Source organism: Nannobrachium achirus (assembly GCF_963921795.1).
Source record: "Nannobrachium achirus genome assembly, chromosome: 12".
Classification (NCBI taxonomy): Eukaryota; Metazoa; Chordata; class Actinopteri; order Myctophiformes; family Myctophidae; genus Nannobrachium; species Nannobrachium achirus.
In genome coordinates, this window is record NC_137832.1 from 19,023,290 (window position 1) to 19,039,510 (window position 16,221).

At 41.3% G+C, this 16,221-nt stretch overlaps 1 protein-coding gene across 1 annotated transcript in view; it reads right to left on the minus strand.

Annotated features, from left to right (window-relative positions):
• The window catches only part of cacna1ba (calcium channel, voltage-dependent, N type, alpha 1B subunit, a), a gene marked incomplete at both ends in the record, with an annotated part of 221,504 nt that overhangs the window by 100,662 nt on the left and 104,621 nt on the right, over window positions 1–16,221 (minus strand). Inside the window, 7 exons of the mRNA XM_080738497.1 lie at window positions 7,994–8,100; window positions 8,975–9,042; window positions 9,877–9,994; window positions 10,124–10,196; window positions 12,615–12,746; window positions 13,538–13,650; window positions 14,807–14,919. Of these exons, the coding sequence (XP_080594623.1) occupies window positions 7,994–8,100; window positions 8,975–9,042; window positions 9,877–9,994; window positions 10,124–10,196; window positions 12,615–12,746; window positions 13,538–13,650; window positions 14,807–14,919 (724 nt within the window). The remainder of the gene's footprint in view (window positions 1–7,993; window positions 8,101–8,974; window positions 9,043–9,876; window positions 9,995–10,123; window positions 10,197–12,614; window positions 12,747–13,537; window positions 13,651–14,806; window positions 14,920–16,221) is intronic.

Genomic DNA, 16,221 nt, shown 5'->3' on the forward strand with positions numbered 1-16,221 from the left:
TTTTTAAAATGATGAATGCAAAACCAACGGTTTTGGACATACAACATTTTCACCCGACAACGACGATAAGCAAAACTTGGTCCCGGAAAACTTAACAGGTTCTTGAAAGTTCTTAGTTCTGGTTCTAGTTCTGGTTCGGCCCTGTAGTGGAAAAGGGACTTCTGTCTCTTTATCTCTCACTCTCTCTCCCATAACACTTCACAACCCAACGGGCAGCTTTAGTTAAAGGAGCTTAGCCCATTTTCAAACGACGACGTATCTTCATGGAGTTGGTCCTCACTCATTATAAGACGGCCATCTTATTCTCACTCTCTGTCTCAGAGGATAGGGCTGTGGAACAGTTCAGAGACCTGCCTATCGATGACATTATTGGTGGGCAGCAGGATAGGTCATTTTCAAACATTTATTTATTTTTCATTATAAATAACAGCTTTTTATTTGAGAGAGCTAACTTTCCAGGAAGACCACACAGGCTGTACTTTGGTATTAGCTTGGAATCCCCATCGATGATGTCATGGTAGGCGGGTTTCTGAACTGTCCAAAGCCCACCGACTAGTAGATAGTCAGGGACCCACAGGCCCAAAAGCTCAAGGAATAGGGTTGAACCTGTGATGTCATGCCATACTTTTTATTTCTGTTTTATCTATAAGTTTGGTCATTAAGGTCCACAGAATGAGAGGCCTGCTCTGCCGGAAACAAAAAAGGTTATGGCCATTTTTGTATATTCACTGTCCCATCGACTTCACTATACAGGAAAAGAAAAATACTAGTAAGACACCCGAGGGTGGAATGCGACCTCAGGGTGACATGCAACCTCGCCCTAAAGGGCGAGGTCGCGCCAATTCTTGACAATCTGGCCAACCACAGCGTTTCTCTGACGATTCTAGTTGTTGTCATTCTGGGGGGAGTTTGTTCATGTTTTTGTGAGGGTATCAACCCTAGGAGACACGGGGAGAACACGCAAACTCCACACAGAAAGGCCCTATCGCTCACACCCTAGGTTGGGTTGGCGATAGGGCCTTTCTGTGTGGAGTTTGCCTAAACATGGAGATGTGGTACAGAAGGACTCATATATGGGCATAAAAAGTGTTGTGACTGTGCCACGACTGAATTGTGATGCTTGTTTATATAAGGTCAATGATGTCATAGTGATGACATCAGTCTGACAACATTCATTGTGATGGCACACTCACAGAATCAATTTTATGCCCATACATGGAGTTCCCTGACTATGTTATGTCAAAACATGCCCATATGTGGACATTACCAAATATGGGCATTTCCAGATATGTCCTTAATATTGATAACATTGGGACAGGGATCTCCATAATATGGGCATAAAACGTATGTTAATTAGTAAAGCCAAGCTTGGGTTTGATGCCTTGGGATTTCTATATTTGGACATAAGTGTGTACCCAATAGGTCATCATCTGGAAAGGTAGGGTGTAAATCAGAGTAAAGCAGGCTTTTGAGCTCGTTAGGGCCAGAGATTGATGACATCAGAAATCCCCATATATGGGCATAAAGGGATTTTGCTTTTGGGAATACCCATATATGGCATTTTTATTTAACATGGGAGAATGTGGGCATGGACATGGGTGGCTGGGGATACTACTCCATGTTCACGCGGCAATGAACTTTCCTTTTGCCATGCAATCAACTTCAGAGCAATGATATGTACTGAGTTACATCACTGTGACTCAGTCCATTGAGTTGTGGAATGGACTTTCTCCATATATAGTGTTCTCCACATCTCCATATGACATATTGGACTAGACTATCTCCATATATAGTGTTATCCACATCTCCATGTTAGGACTCATATATGGGCATAAAAAGTATGTCATGTGACATCACTTCCTGTACAGACAGTCAGCCATTGACTCCGGATTAACAATGGCTACTGTCTATGACGGTAGTCCCATATGACATATTGGACTAGACTATCTCCATAAATAGTGCATGTTATCCACATCTCCATGTTTAGACAGCCATTGACTCCGGCCTAAGAATGGCTACTTTCTATGACGGTAGTCTCATATGACATGATGGACTGGACTATCTCCATATATAGTGTGATCCACATTTCGTGTAGCCGCCCTGTACAGGAGGTGATGTCACAACTCGCTGACATCACACTGACATCACAGAGGATACGGAAGGACGGTCACGAGGTTACGGAAGGAAGGAAGGACACTCAAGCGACACGGTTCTTCAGAGTATATGCGACCTTTGGTCGCAATTAAAAAAAGGAAAGAATGTGCTTTAAGTAGCATGTGAGGGGTCAAACTAGGGGTTCTTCATGATTCAGAATCCATTTCAAGCATTTGTTTTGCATGAAAAACATTCCTTGGGCTAAAAACAGCCCCACAAAACTGCGAAGTGATGACTCATCCAAAAAAAAAGTGGGAAAAAAAAGTGATGACTCATCACTTTTCACAATTTTGTGGGACCAAACTAATAGATAAAACAGAAATAAAAAAGTATGGCATGACATCACAGGTCATCTCACATTTTTGGGTGATCCCCGGCTAAGATGGAAATGCTGCCATCTCATGATGAGCATTAGTGAGGAGGACCAATCATACGAAGAGTTTGAAAACGGGCGAGGTGCTCCTTTAAGGAAAACAACACTAAAATACCGAAGGAAAAGAAACGTCACTCAGTGCCCGCTTTGAGACTTTTGCCCACCAACGTTCTGCCAGTTAGATGACGTATGCTTTCATTTGATGTGAAAACGCCAGAGGGGGAAAAGTCTCAAAGACCCTTTAGTCTAGCAACAGGATAGTCAATGGAGAGACAGACTCTAAATGTAACATGCTGAAACGGAGATACAGTTTAGTATTAACACAAAGGTAAAAAATACAAAACAGAAAGAGTTAAAAGACAACGCTACAAGTTTTAAAACCACCAGTCATTGAGGAAAAAATGACACACACAGACAGACAGACAGACAGACAGACAGACAGACAGACAGACAGACAGACAGACAGACAGACAGACAGACAGTCTAATTGCGCTAGTTTTTGCAATAGCTTCACAGCTCACGGCTCTAATAATGCTGTATAACAGTAATATATATTCAGGGATAATCATACTAACTAGGGTTAGGGTGTGATGTGATGTACATGTGTGATGTATACTAGGGTGGATCTTAAATTACCTTTTTTAGATTTTCTTGAGTCTCACCCCCCAATTATGTTCCAATGTACAAAAAAATGCTTTGGTTAAAATTTGGTTGAATTTCAAGCATATTTAGAGGTAGCTCAATCAAGTCAAAGATTGTACATTTTATTGGTCAAAATCGAATTGCACTGCAGGCACATTTAAGTTATACATTACACATTATTCTTATACTAAGCACAGAAATTATATTTTTTAAGCTTACAAATCTAAACACAAATCTGATTACATGTTTGTCATATGTCAAACCAGAATTAATGTATTGTAGGAAATAGCAAAGCAAAGAATGACAATTGCTATTTTTCATTTAACGTGCACAATGACATGTCTTTATTGCACACTCTTCAATCATACTCACAACACACAACAAGTACACAGCCCCACTTCCTTGTTTACCCCCAAAAACCCCGAAAGTCACTGCAGTATAGCAATTCAGTAGTTACTGATCAATTAAAGTTTGTTTACGGCTATCGGGATACTTGTGCCGATGGTTTTGCACAATTTGCAGCAAGTATTGGAGTTGGGACTCATCTTTAGTATAATGAGACAATATTCTTGTATTAGGTCAACCCCACGCTCTGCATGATCATTGACAACATTCATTGCCTTCACTACAGCCAGAGCTTCTTGGTAGTCTACCCTGGGCTCCCACTCATCGGGATCAACGTCAAGGAAGTCATCTGGGAGATCCATCATTTTGAAAAGCACTTCAATGTTCTTCCTTGCAATTGTTCCAAGGTCAACAGTAATTCTCAGTTCATGATCTTCATTTCCATCTTTCATGGCTCTCACCATCAGCCTCTTCGTTTGCGCGCTCACTTGACTGTCAAACAATGCAAGTCCGACAATCTCTGGAGCAAAATACCATAAGTGATTGGAACACTTTTGAGAAGCAGCTTTAGACACCTCAGCATTTATTGATGAATATTCCAGCAACGATTTTAACAGCTGCCAAGTAATTTAGTGGAGCGCTGACAGCAACAGGTGCCATCATCCATGCCTTCACATAATTGCAAACTGCAAAAATGCACAAATCCATGCATGCTTTTTCTTCCCTGAAGGTCAGTTTGAATTGGCCATGAAACATCCAGATCTTCATACAATAAATAACCTTTGCCATCCAACGGGCATGATGGGTAGCTCCTGGAGCTCTGAACCGGATACCTCGAGCAGCGAGGTATCCGGTTCATCAATAAATGCTGAGGTGTCTAAAGCTGCTTCTCAAAAGTTTTCCAATCACTTATGGTGAACAGGGGCATATGAAGAGAATTACTGTTGACCTTGGAACAATTGCAAGGAAGAACATTGAAGATTTTTTCCAAGGTGCTTTGAGTGGGAGCCCAGGGAGGACTACCAAGAAGCTCTGGCTGTAGTGAAGGCGATGAATGTTGTTAATGATCATGCAGAGTGTGGGGTTGACCTAATACAAGAATATTGTGGTCTCATTACTAAAGATGAGTCCCAACTCCAATACTTGCTGCAAATTGTGCAGGACTATCGGCACAAGTATCCCGATAGCCGTAAACAAACTTTAATTGATCAGTAACTACTGAATTGCTATACTGCAGTGACTTTCGGGGGTTTTGGGGGTAAACAAGGAAGTGGGGCTGTGTACTTGTTGTGTGTTGTGAGTATGATTGAAGAGTGTGCAATAAAGACTTGTCATTGTGCACGTTAAATGAAAAATTGCAAATTGTCATTCTTTGCTTTGCTATTACCTACAATACATTAATTCTGGTTTGACATATGACAAACATGTAATCAGATTTGTGTTTAGATTTGTAAGCTTAAAAAATATCATTTCTGTGCTTAGTATAAGAATAATGTGTAATGTATAACTTAAATGTGCCTGCAGTGCAATTCGATTTTGACCAATAAAATGTACAATCTTTGACTTGATTGAGCTACCTCTAAATATGCTTGAAATTCAACCAAATTTTAACCAAAGCAGTTTTTTGTACATTGGAACATAATTGGGGGGTGAGACTCAAGAAAATCAGAAAAAGGTCATTTAAGATCCACCCTAATGTATACGCACTCTTATAATGGGCAATTATAAATAAATCAGGTCTGAAAATGAAAGTTTTTCAATATACTGTACAGCCTAATGTCGCTACTGAAATATATAGCATTGTATATACTTTATAGCATATAAAGGACCGTTCACATGAAGCACTGTAACTATAACGACAACTATAAATGTATAGTTTTTAACCACTTAAACTCCAGCATCTGCATTCATGGGGAAAACCTTTGCACAAAACAGCCTATCTACTGTACAAACTCATTATGCAATTGCGAGCTTGTAGATCGGCTATTTTCAGCGAAGAGGTTTATTGTAGAGCGAAAACTGAAAAGACGCTATTATAGAGCCCTGAGGGTCTCTGGTCAAACAAGTATAAGGGACTATAAGTGGTTAAAAATCGTTCTAACTCAGCTATAACAAAAGCAATGGTGACGGTTTTAGTTATAGCCATCGTTATAGTGCTTGCTGTGAACGAGCCTTAAAGGAGTAGTTCACCCCCAAAATGACTTTTTTTCTATTAATTACTCATGCCATGGAGACTTGAGTTCAATAATATTTTTTTGGTTTTAGTCGCATTCCTAAGACAATAATTTAATTACAATAAATTTAACCCCACTGATTCCGGATGGGGATCCGAATGTATTTTGGGTCCCCATCCGAAATCAATACATTCGCTATAATCCATTTTGTGTCTTAGGAATGCGAAAAATACAAAAACATATTATTGAACTCCATGGCATGAGTAATCAATATAAAAAAAGTCATTTTGGGGGTGAACTACTCCTTTAAGTGTTGAAAATAATAATCAGTTGGCGGTTTTGGATGAACATCAATGAATTAACCTCTCTTAAGCCCCTTTTCCACTGGCCCAACTCCACACCACTCCACACCACACCGCCCACTTGTGTGAGGTTTTCCACTACAAGGTCCTGGGTAGAGTGGTGTGAAAGTGGTACTAAACGGGGTACTAAAAAGTATCCACTCTAGAGTAGGTCTGAGCTAGGCCACACAGGGCCAAACACATCATAATGACTGATCACTCACTGGCTTTTCATTTAGACCACCTGGATATAGTTGTAATACATGATAATAGATTCTATTGTGTTATAACCACTATTATAATCTATTATAGTATATTATAATTATCATAGTAATACATTAATGCTTTATAATGTATTATAATCACAGTTATAATCCATTATAGTGCATTCTAATTAGGATAGTTGTAATACAAATTTATTATGTATTATAATCACAGTTAAAAGGGTCAATTTGTTTCTTATCGATAGGGGTACTTTTGTGTAATGGAAAATGTAGATATTTTTATGTGGTGCGGTGTGGTGTGGTGTAGTGTGGTGTGGTGTGGTGCTAAAACTACAGTCGAAAAGGGGCTTTAAAGGGTACTTTCCTTTGGACACTAGGGGGTCCAGCAGTCTCTTGGACTCCGATTTTAGAAAAAAAAACTGTGTGTGGGTGGGAGAAGTCAACTTTCACTGGGGCTTTACGAGCGCGCTAATGGGTCTGGATTAACAACCGGTCGTCGTTACACATGCAGTGATCACATTATTTGACATTACTTTACCCTGTGATCCGGTAATAAAAGAAAAACACACCAGGATTTAACAAAGCTTTAGATAAAACGAATAGAAAACAGAGCACACAAGAAAACATACACCATAATAACATTCATAATGTGCCGTATTGATAAAGGATGACACGAAACATTCTCTCTGTCTTGCAACACAGCAAGGTGGGGCTGTGGAAAACAAAATGAATCACTAGTATACAGTACATGTTACATCTTTGAATTGGACCTGCATCTAAACTATTTATCTCTTTAGTCAATGTTACATTGCATCTCTCCATATTTCAACTTTTATTTATGATATTCATTCGCAAATTGAATCCCCTACTCCTTCAGTCGTTCTCAAACTTTGAAATTTGAAGGTCTTCCCCTTAACTTTATTAATTAATGTATTTTTCTTTTGTACAAAGCCGAAGGCCACAACATTGCAGGGGGCAACGGTGGCGTTCCCGTTACTCCAGCGACAGTTCAGATATCGTCACTGACGGGCAGAAACCTGGTATCTCCAAGTTTCAAATGTGTACGTTTTTTGGTAAAGCAAAGCCCTGCTTCATCATACAAGACCATCTCGCAAAAGTGACAAAACTAGTGAAAACAGCAGATCTACAAGTAGATCGGCTGTTTTCACTAGTTTAGTAAATTTTTTAGACGATAGATACAAAACAAACGGTTTTGGACATACCGTACAAGGTTTCCACCCAACAATGACGATATACTAGTGTTGTTGCTGCTCTTACACCACCATTATTACTGGGGTTGGTGGGGGCCAGACAGTAGCCCCCCGCGGGCCATTTGCGGCCCGCGGGGGGCTACTGTCTGGGAAACCCTGGAGTAGGGCATTCAATATGCGAAAGAATATCATAAATAAAAAGTTGAAATATGGAGAGATGCAAAGTTTCTACCTAACAATAAGAATAGAGATGTCTACTTTCCACTGCCTAGCAGAAGAGATGAGAGACTGTCTAGCTTCCACTGACTGGCTGAAGAGATGAGAGACTGTCTACCTTCCACTGCCTAGCAGAAGAGATGAGAGACTGTCTAGCTTCCACTGACTGGCTGAAGAGATGAGAGACTGTCTACCTTCCACTGCCTAGCAGAAGAGATGAGAGACTGTCTAGCTTCCACTGACTGGCTGAAGAGATGAGTGACTGTCTAACTTCCACTGACTGGCTGAGGAGAGGAGTGACGCTGTGACTTACGCAGTGATGGAGATGTTTGCTGCTGACATGGGGCTGACCTCCTTCACCTCTTTGGCCTTCTGCATGGCCAGCTTCTTGTTGATGGCCTCCTCCTGCTCCTCCTCATCCTGCACAGCATTCAAGAATGCATCAACACGTAGGCACGCACACATTCACACACGCACGCGCACGCACACACGCACGCACGCACGCACGCACACACACACACACACACACACACACACACACACACACACACACACACACACACACACACACACACACACACACACACACACACACACACACACACACACACACACACACACAAACACACACACACACACACACACACAAACTCATAACTAAACCCACATTCCGATTTGACATATCCAAACCTCTCACAGCATGTTTTTTTTAAAGAACTAATAATGTTTCTCTAACTTTCAAATTTCAAGGTCTCCCCATAACTCTGACAGTGTACAAAATGGAACCAAATGGACCCGTCAGGGTTCATTTGTAGACTGTCAGACTAAAGACTAACAAGCCAGATAAATAACACAAATAAACGCCAGGTGTCGTATATTCTAACGGCAATATTCACTGTAGAATTCAGCAACAATACATTTAGAAGAGGGAGGGGAAATTCCGTGTGGTGTTTGATTTAAGGCAAGTGACTTTTATCGACACACGCTGCCTCTACTTCCTGGGCTGGTGGGGTCTCCCATCCCAAGGAGCAGGGACAGCCTGAGGTGGAAAACAAGCTCACTGGCTACTCCCTCCGTTATGCCTCATTCACATAGGGAGCTTTAAAGCTAAAGTTTAGCTTGGTAATTCAATGTTATCTCTATAGAAACCAGCTTCCATGCTCGAAAAAAAGCTTGGAAATGAAAAGCTTGCATAAAAAATAAAGCTGCATGGTTTTTACCAAGCTACCTGTTTTTTTTCGCTTGCTTATTTGTGTAGCTTTATAGCTGTAGTCTGAACACGGCTTTACTGTACCTTGGTGAGTTCCTGGGCATTGGCGAGGTTATCAACGGCAATGGCCAAAAACACGTTGAGGAGTGTGTCTGTTTTTTTTGCAGGCTCAGGAAAAAGTATTATAAACAGTTCAATAAATACAGAATCAATATTTATGCAAGCGGCCGTTCTTGTAGGTTCTAAATCAATGATGAATCGTTTCAGTGCGGTATGTATGTGGCTTTGGGTGCAGGCTGTCTGAAAGCCACAGAGGTTCATTGATTCCAGTGGTGTAAAGTAAGTACATTTACTTAAGTACTGTTCTTGAGTACAATTTTGAGGTATTTGTACTTTACTTGAGTATTTCCAATACTTTTACTTCTACTCCACTACATCTCAGATCCAAATGTTGTACTTTTACTCCACTACATGTATTTGAAAACTTTAGTATAAATTATTATTATTATAAAACATACATTAATCCACTTTAGCCCGAGGCTATTTGAAAATAGCAGATCTACTCACAACAACGCGTTGCGATGCAACGCGTTGTGAGCTTGTAGATCTGCTATTTTCAAACATTTTGTACTTTTACTTTTAGTACTTTGAGTACATTTTGATGCCAATGCTTTTGTACTTTTACTCAAGTACATTTTGAATTCCAGACTTTTTACTTGTAAGGGTGCCCACACACCAAAATACCTAGAGTGGAATCCGCCAATGCATTTCAATGAGAATGGAGCGGTTTCATGCCAGCAGAGGATTTCTGCAAAAAACACTCCCTTATCATTGAAATGCATTGGCGGAACGCAGATTCCACTCTCATAGGTATTTTGGTGTGAGGGCACCCTAACAGAGTATTTCTACATTGCAGTATTGATACTTTTACTTAAGTAAAACATTTGACACCACTGATCGATTCCAATCAATAAGGTTCAGGATACAGTTCCCAAACAGGGTGAGGACGATGAAGTAAACGGAGGAAAACATTCCTCGGTGAACGCCCCCCTGGGATTCAATTCCATGGTACATCACCGCATTCCAGTCTTCCCCGGTCAGAATCTGGAGAGAGGAGCAGAAGAAGATACTCAGCCACAGGGTCGATCTTGAGGAGAATTTATTTTGTACGTATCAATTTTTTAAGCGATGGGATAGGAGAAAGAAGGCAAAAATGGTGTTGTGAACATTTACCTGGAAAACGGTGAGAATGGCGGCTGGGAATGTATCGAAGTTTGTTGTCGGCGTCTCATCTTCGAAATTAAACCTAGAATGGAGGGACACAAACCCGATTGTTAACAGGCTAAAAGATGTATTGAATCGTGAATGCACAAAGCAGGACAATTGATATTTTTTGCTCTTTTGCCAAAATGCGCTCTACAATGACTCATTTTGCAAGGTGCAACACTGTACCTTTTGGTGGATAAAAAAAGAATACGGTAGCATCTGCAGAGTGTAGGCATCCTCCTAATGAGATACTGACTAATTAATAGCTAACCAAGGACTTTTGGAAGGTGCAGGACGTTAATTTGGCTGTGAGAAGAATCCTCTCTATCTGCATCCCCTCACGTTGTGGGGAGATGTAATTAGGTCCCCGTAGATAGACAGTCAGAGATACAAAATGTCAGCGTTAGCACACAATACATCCATTTGAGGAGAGTAAACAGGCTGATCAGCTGTAAGGTGATAGAGGCCAGACACTCAGTCAGACATATAGGATGCTGCTGTATGCAGATACATATTGTCTGTGCAAGGCAAGCCTAATTGCGACGAAGAATCTGTCTACCCCCATTCTTTCAGTGATTCTCAAACTGATTTTCAACTTAATTTAAGGACCCTCTCTGGTTTGTATATTAGGCCACTTGAAGGAACACTGGGAAGACCAAAAAACTAGAACAAAATTAAAAAATGTGAAATTCATGGTGTAGTCCCTTTAACCCTAACCTCACAGAAACTATGTCTAAAGTAAACCTAACCTCAAAACCACATCCATCTGGGCAAAACACAGCAAAAAGAGAGAGTCCGGGTTTTGGCCGCAGTGCATTTCCTGAACAGCTTGGAGTGGACAGGCTGTGGGTAGGTGTCCCTGGCTGGGTTAACAAGGCACATCAACTAGTCTGGGACGCAGCCAGCAGTGCACAGCTAATAGAATATGCATTACAGCCGTATAGGACATCTCCACATTGTCCGATTATAATAGGCTGCCGTAAAATCTCCCATTAACCTGGTATTATCACCGTCGACTGTGTATTTAGTCCACATATCTAATTGATTTATATCTGCCGCTGTTTGCATGGGAGCCCCTCAGGCTTGTTGGATGGGATGCAGTAAATGCAGCAAACCGAGATTTCTTCCTTGCAGCGATGATATACAGTATATCGTCGCTGTTAGGTGGAAAGGAAACCTTGTATTCCAGGGGTCTTCAACGTGTTCAGGCCAAGGACCCCTCAGCTGAGAGAGACATGAAGCAGGGACCCCCCTACATATTGTATAAATGTGTGATGGAGATTTTCATCGATTTCATAGATAGTCCTAGATAGATGGTCCTTCTCAAATAAATGTACAAATAAATAAATTAATTTTAGAACTAATAATTGTTTTTCAGAGCTTGAGCGTGGTCATCTTGGGGAGGTCTAGCGTGGTTTTGACTGAATCAGCTTCACCAGATCCTCTAGCCCCAGTGACGATGGCTTTGAGCCATGCACGCCATGGCACAGTACAGAGACTGTACATCTCTGCCTGGTTTAAGCAAGACATGTTTCTTTGCACACTAATTGGATGCAGTGAAGTCTCATGAACGCGTCAGCGATTTTGCATTTAAATTGATTTTTAATCCTGTTACTAACAAACGGCCAAGCCTGGAGTTGGTAGGTCATGGAATCAATAATGTATATCGTCACTGTCGGGCTGAAACATTCTATCTCCATCTTTAGACTTTTCCCTCCTCATAAATGAATGCTATTCGTCACACTTTGAGCTTTACAGTGTTTTTTTTTCCTCTTTTTTGAGCGGTGGTAAACCGCTCCATAGAGTGGCTGTGCGTGTGTCTGTAGCCACCTTTCCTCAGCGTTTTGCCATAGCAATGTGTTTTCCTCAGCGTTTTGCCATAGCAATATGTGTGTGTGTAGCCATATTACATCACCAATTACATCCTAGACCTATATCCTAGTCTTTTTCCTCAGCGTTTTGCCATAGCAATGTGTGTGTGTGTGTAGCCTGTATTACATCACCAATTACCAATTGAAGACGTTATGCAAGCACGACCACCGCTCACTTCACATTGGGTGTGATTTTTTTTTTTGCTTTTTGCTTTTCTTTTCATTTTCCATTTCTTGAAAAGTGAACTGTTTTGGAAATAGAGTACTAAGGCTTTCTACCGACAGAGACGATTTATGTTATGTCAACTCCTTCACTCTGTGTTATTTACTCTCTAGTAAAAGGTTTTTCAATCTTTTTCATGTCATGGACCCCCTAATTGATTGATTCAAAGGGCCCACTTTGAAAGTGAAAACCACTTGTCTAGTACAGTAGATATTAGTAACCGAGTGGCTGGAAGAGAAATCCAGGGTTCAATGAAATGCTACAATCAGACAGCATTGCATTTCAGTGATATGTTGGACAGCAGTGAAGCAAGCCTCTCATGTGTTAGTGAAGTACAAAGAGCTGGGAGTGTGTGTGAACTCACTGGCCCCCGAACAGCTGCATGCCCAGCAGAGCAAACACCACGATGAAGAGGAAGAGGAGGAAGAGCAGGCTGATGATGGACTTCATGGAGTTGAGCAGGGAAACCACCAGGTTCCTCAGGGAGTTCCAGTACCTGCACACACACACAAGCACACACAGTGACTGCAGTGAGTACTTACACAAAAGAAAATAAACAAACACGGCTTGCACACAAGCAAGTGTGCGCGCGTCTGATTTTTATTCTATCGAATTCTCCTTTTGCACAAAGTAGTGTATTGCAAGATAGAGGGCGCCAGATCCATTTTAGTCACACCCTACCACTACTTCCTGTTCAACCACAGAGCATTGATTCTAGTCATTTTCTCCAATAGATTTCTTTTCACTTTTTTCAACTTTTATTACTTGGGATGGTAAAAAGATGAGGCAGAAAAATAAAATGTATTTTGACAAGTAATAAAAGTTGAAAAAAGTGAAAAGAAAGCGCTTTAATCTAATGGAGAAAACAACTAGAATCAATGCTCTGTGGATGAACAGGAAGTAGTGGTAGGGTGTGACTAAAAGGGATCTGGCACCCTCTATCTTGCAATACACTACTTTGTGCAAAAGGAGAATACTTTTCCGATTAGTCGAATAAACGAGAAACGGTTAACAGTCTACAAGCTCACAATGCGCAATGCGTTGCATGCGACACATTGTGAAGAAAAGGGGGGGGGGGGATAGCCACTCTACAAGTGGCTACACCACTAGCATTAACTGCTACAACACTGTATATGCGTGTACACACGCATACACATGCATTCATGCACACGCACGCACGCGCGCGCGCACACACACACACGCACGCACGCACGCACGCACGCACGCACGCACGCACACACGCACACATACACACACAGCAGACAAATACAGTACCACATAACTCACTTGGTGACTTTGAATATTCGGAGGAGTCGAAGGGCCCTCAAGACGCTGATCCCGAACGAGGCCCCTGGTTTGATGGCTGCCCAGACCACCTCAAAGATACTGCCGATGATCACCTGAAAAACAACTGATTTAGCAGCTGCTCTTATCCAGAGCCACGCACAAGTGTTTATTGAACTCCGGTCAATGAAAAAGCAGAGTGCAGAGAGAACCAGGAACACTCAAATACCTGGAACGCGCCCGAGTCGCGTTAGATTTTAACCACTTTAACCATTATTTAATGCTTTAACTATTGAAAAATAGCTTTAGTTTTTTGAAAAAAATGGAAAATGTGTGCAAGTCTTTGAATATCTTTGAATATCTTTGACCCATTTTCACGATTTTTCAAAAATAGCAGATCTACAAGCTCACAGCGCGGCACAATATCAGCACCCTGACTCTGTTTGACCAGAATGGAACAGTGCTTTCATTAGTATTATTGGTAACACCTGTGAAGGAAGTGGGAAGAGACCCAACTTCTCTCCAAAATGGCTGCCGTGCATACAGCCTATTGTGTTCGCGTAGACACTTGACACTATGGCGGATTCGAATCCACAACCTCCGCGGTGGTGGGCCGGCACTTTACCACTGCACCACCGAGCACCGCAGAAACACATGTCATTCTTAACACAAGCTACTGGACTCAGTGTTCCTTCACGTCTTCCATTTAAAACTTCCATCGTTTTTTTCATGCCGTAAATCTCTTAACAGGATTAGAATAATTTTGGCAGGTATTCAAGGGAGATGCACTGCAGTGACTAGACAGTGTGCCTGTAAACTGAGTAGGCCATAATAAGGTTCTGTAACAGTTCTGTAAGATGACTAACACAAATTTAACACAAGTGACAAGTCTACAAATACATACAAGTTTTTAATACTAACCAGTTAGTATTAACTGGTTAAAGCCCATATATACTTCCCCCTGGGGTCTGTAACATTCGAACAAAAATAGACATACGATCTACATCTTAAAGAACCGCTATTTCCGCTGAATATTCGCCTGCTTCTCCAAATCTTTGCCTATTATGACATGCCCAGAATAGGGATGCTAGGGCTTAAGTGTTGAAGAAACACATTTTCCCTCCTGATTAAAATTCTTTTGAAGTTTAAAAAAAGGGCATTTATTTCCCAGACCCAGACGGAACAAACCAATTCATATCCTACTAATCCGTGACACAGCAAACCGCAATGCCCTTGTGCGCCGTGCTTCACTTTAGGCCCCCGACAACTTACTCCAAAGTCAAAGCAGTTGAAGGAGGAGTGGAAGTAGTTCCTGGGTCCAAGGCCATACATTTTCATGGACATCTCGGTGAGAAACAAGCCCAGGAATACAAACTCGGCCAGATCTGTCCAGGGAAGGGAACAGAGAAAACACACAGATCAATGCCCCCGCTCACACCGGAGCTCCCCGATGACTCCCACTGTTTAATAGAGCTGGCCTCTTCTTGCTTGGCTGTTCAACTGTGCTAACAGAGTACATACAACAGATAAAGTCTTTGTTTGGGGACAAACTAGGGCCGGGCGATATGACTTCAAATCACGATTAGTTGAAACTTTTGCCGGGATTAGAACTCTTGGATGTCAATTCATTGAAATATACGAAATAAATAAAACATATCGTCGTTGTCGGGTGGAAACCTTGTATGTCCCCAAACAGTTTGTTTTGTATTTCTCATTTTAAAGGTGATTTAAGATAGTGAAAATTGCCGATCCACAAGCACACAACAGTGACAACACCTCGCACCGCGAGGCGTTTTGTGCTTGTAGAACGGCTGTTTTCACTACTTTTGTGCGACGGCCTTGTATGATGAAGCAGGGCTTTACTTGTAACAGAGTATTTCTACATTGCAGTATTGATACTTTTACTTAAGTAAAACATTTGAGTACTTTTTCCGCCACTGTTAGGGTGCCCTCACACCAAAATACCTAGAGTGGAATCCGCCAATGCATTTCAATGAGAATGGAGCGTTTTTTGCAGAAATCCTCTACTGGCAAAAAACACACCATTCTCATTGAAATGCATTGGCGGATTCCACTCTAGGTATTTTGGTGTGTGGGCACCCTTACTAGTAAATCCAATCTGATCCTTGTCTGGCTAAAGTACCGTATTTTCCGGACTATAAGGCGCACTTAAAAGCCTTTAATTTTCTCAAAAAACTACAGTGCGCCTTATAGTCCAGTGCGCCTTATATATGGATCATTCATTGACATTGACATTTCCTTTAGCATTGCTCCATCTGTTGGATGCATAACGCAACGGTAGTGTCTATTATGTGCGCCTTATAGTCAGGTGCGCCTTATATATGAAAACAGTTTGAAAATAGACCATTCATTGACAGTGCGCCTTATAGTCAGGTGCGCCTTATAGTCCAGAAAATACTGTAATATAGTCTGCAGATGACGCAGTGCATCCATACCGACAGCAGAGCAGTGTTGATTTCGTCGACTAAAACTATGACGAAAAATGTTTGTCGACTGCGTTTTTTTCACTGACGAAAACTAAATAAAAACGAAATAAAAACTAAGCTGTGATGACTAAAACTAAGACTAAATATATTGACAATTTCGTCAACAAAATAAAAACTAGATGTTAGGGAGGTACTAGTGGAGAAGACAGTCATTTTATGTTTGGTTGCTATCAGGTGTTG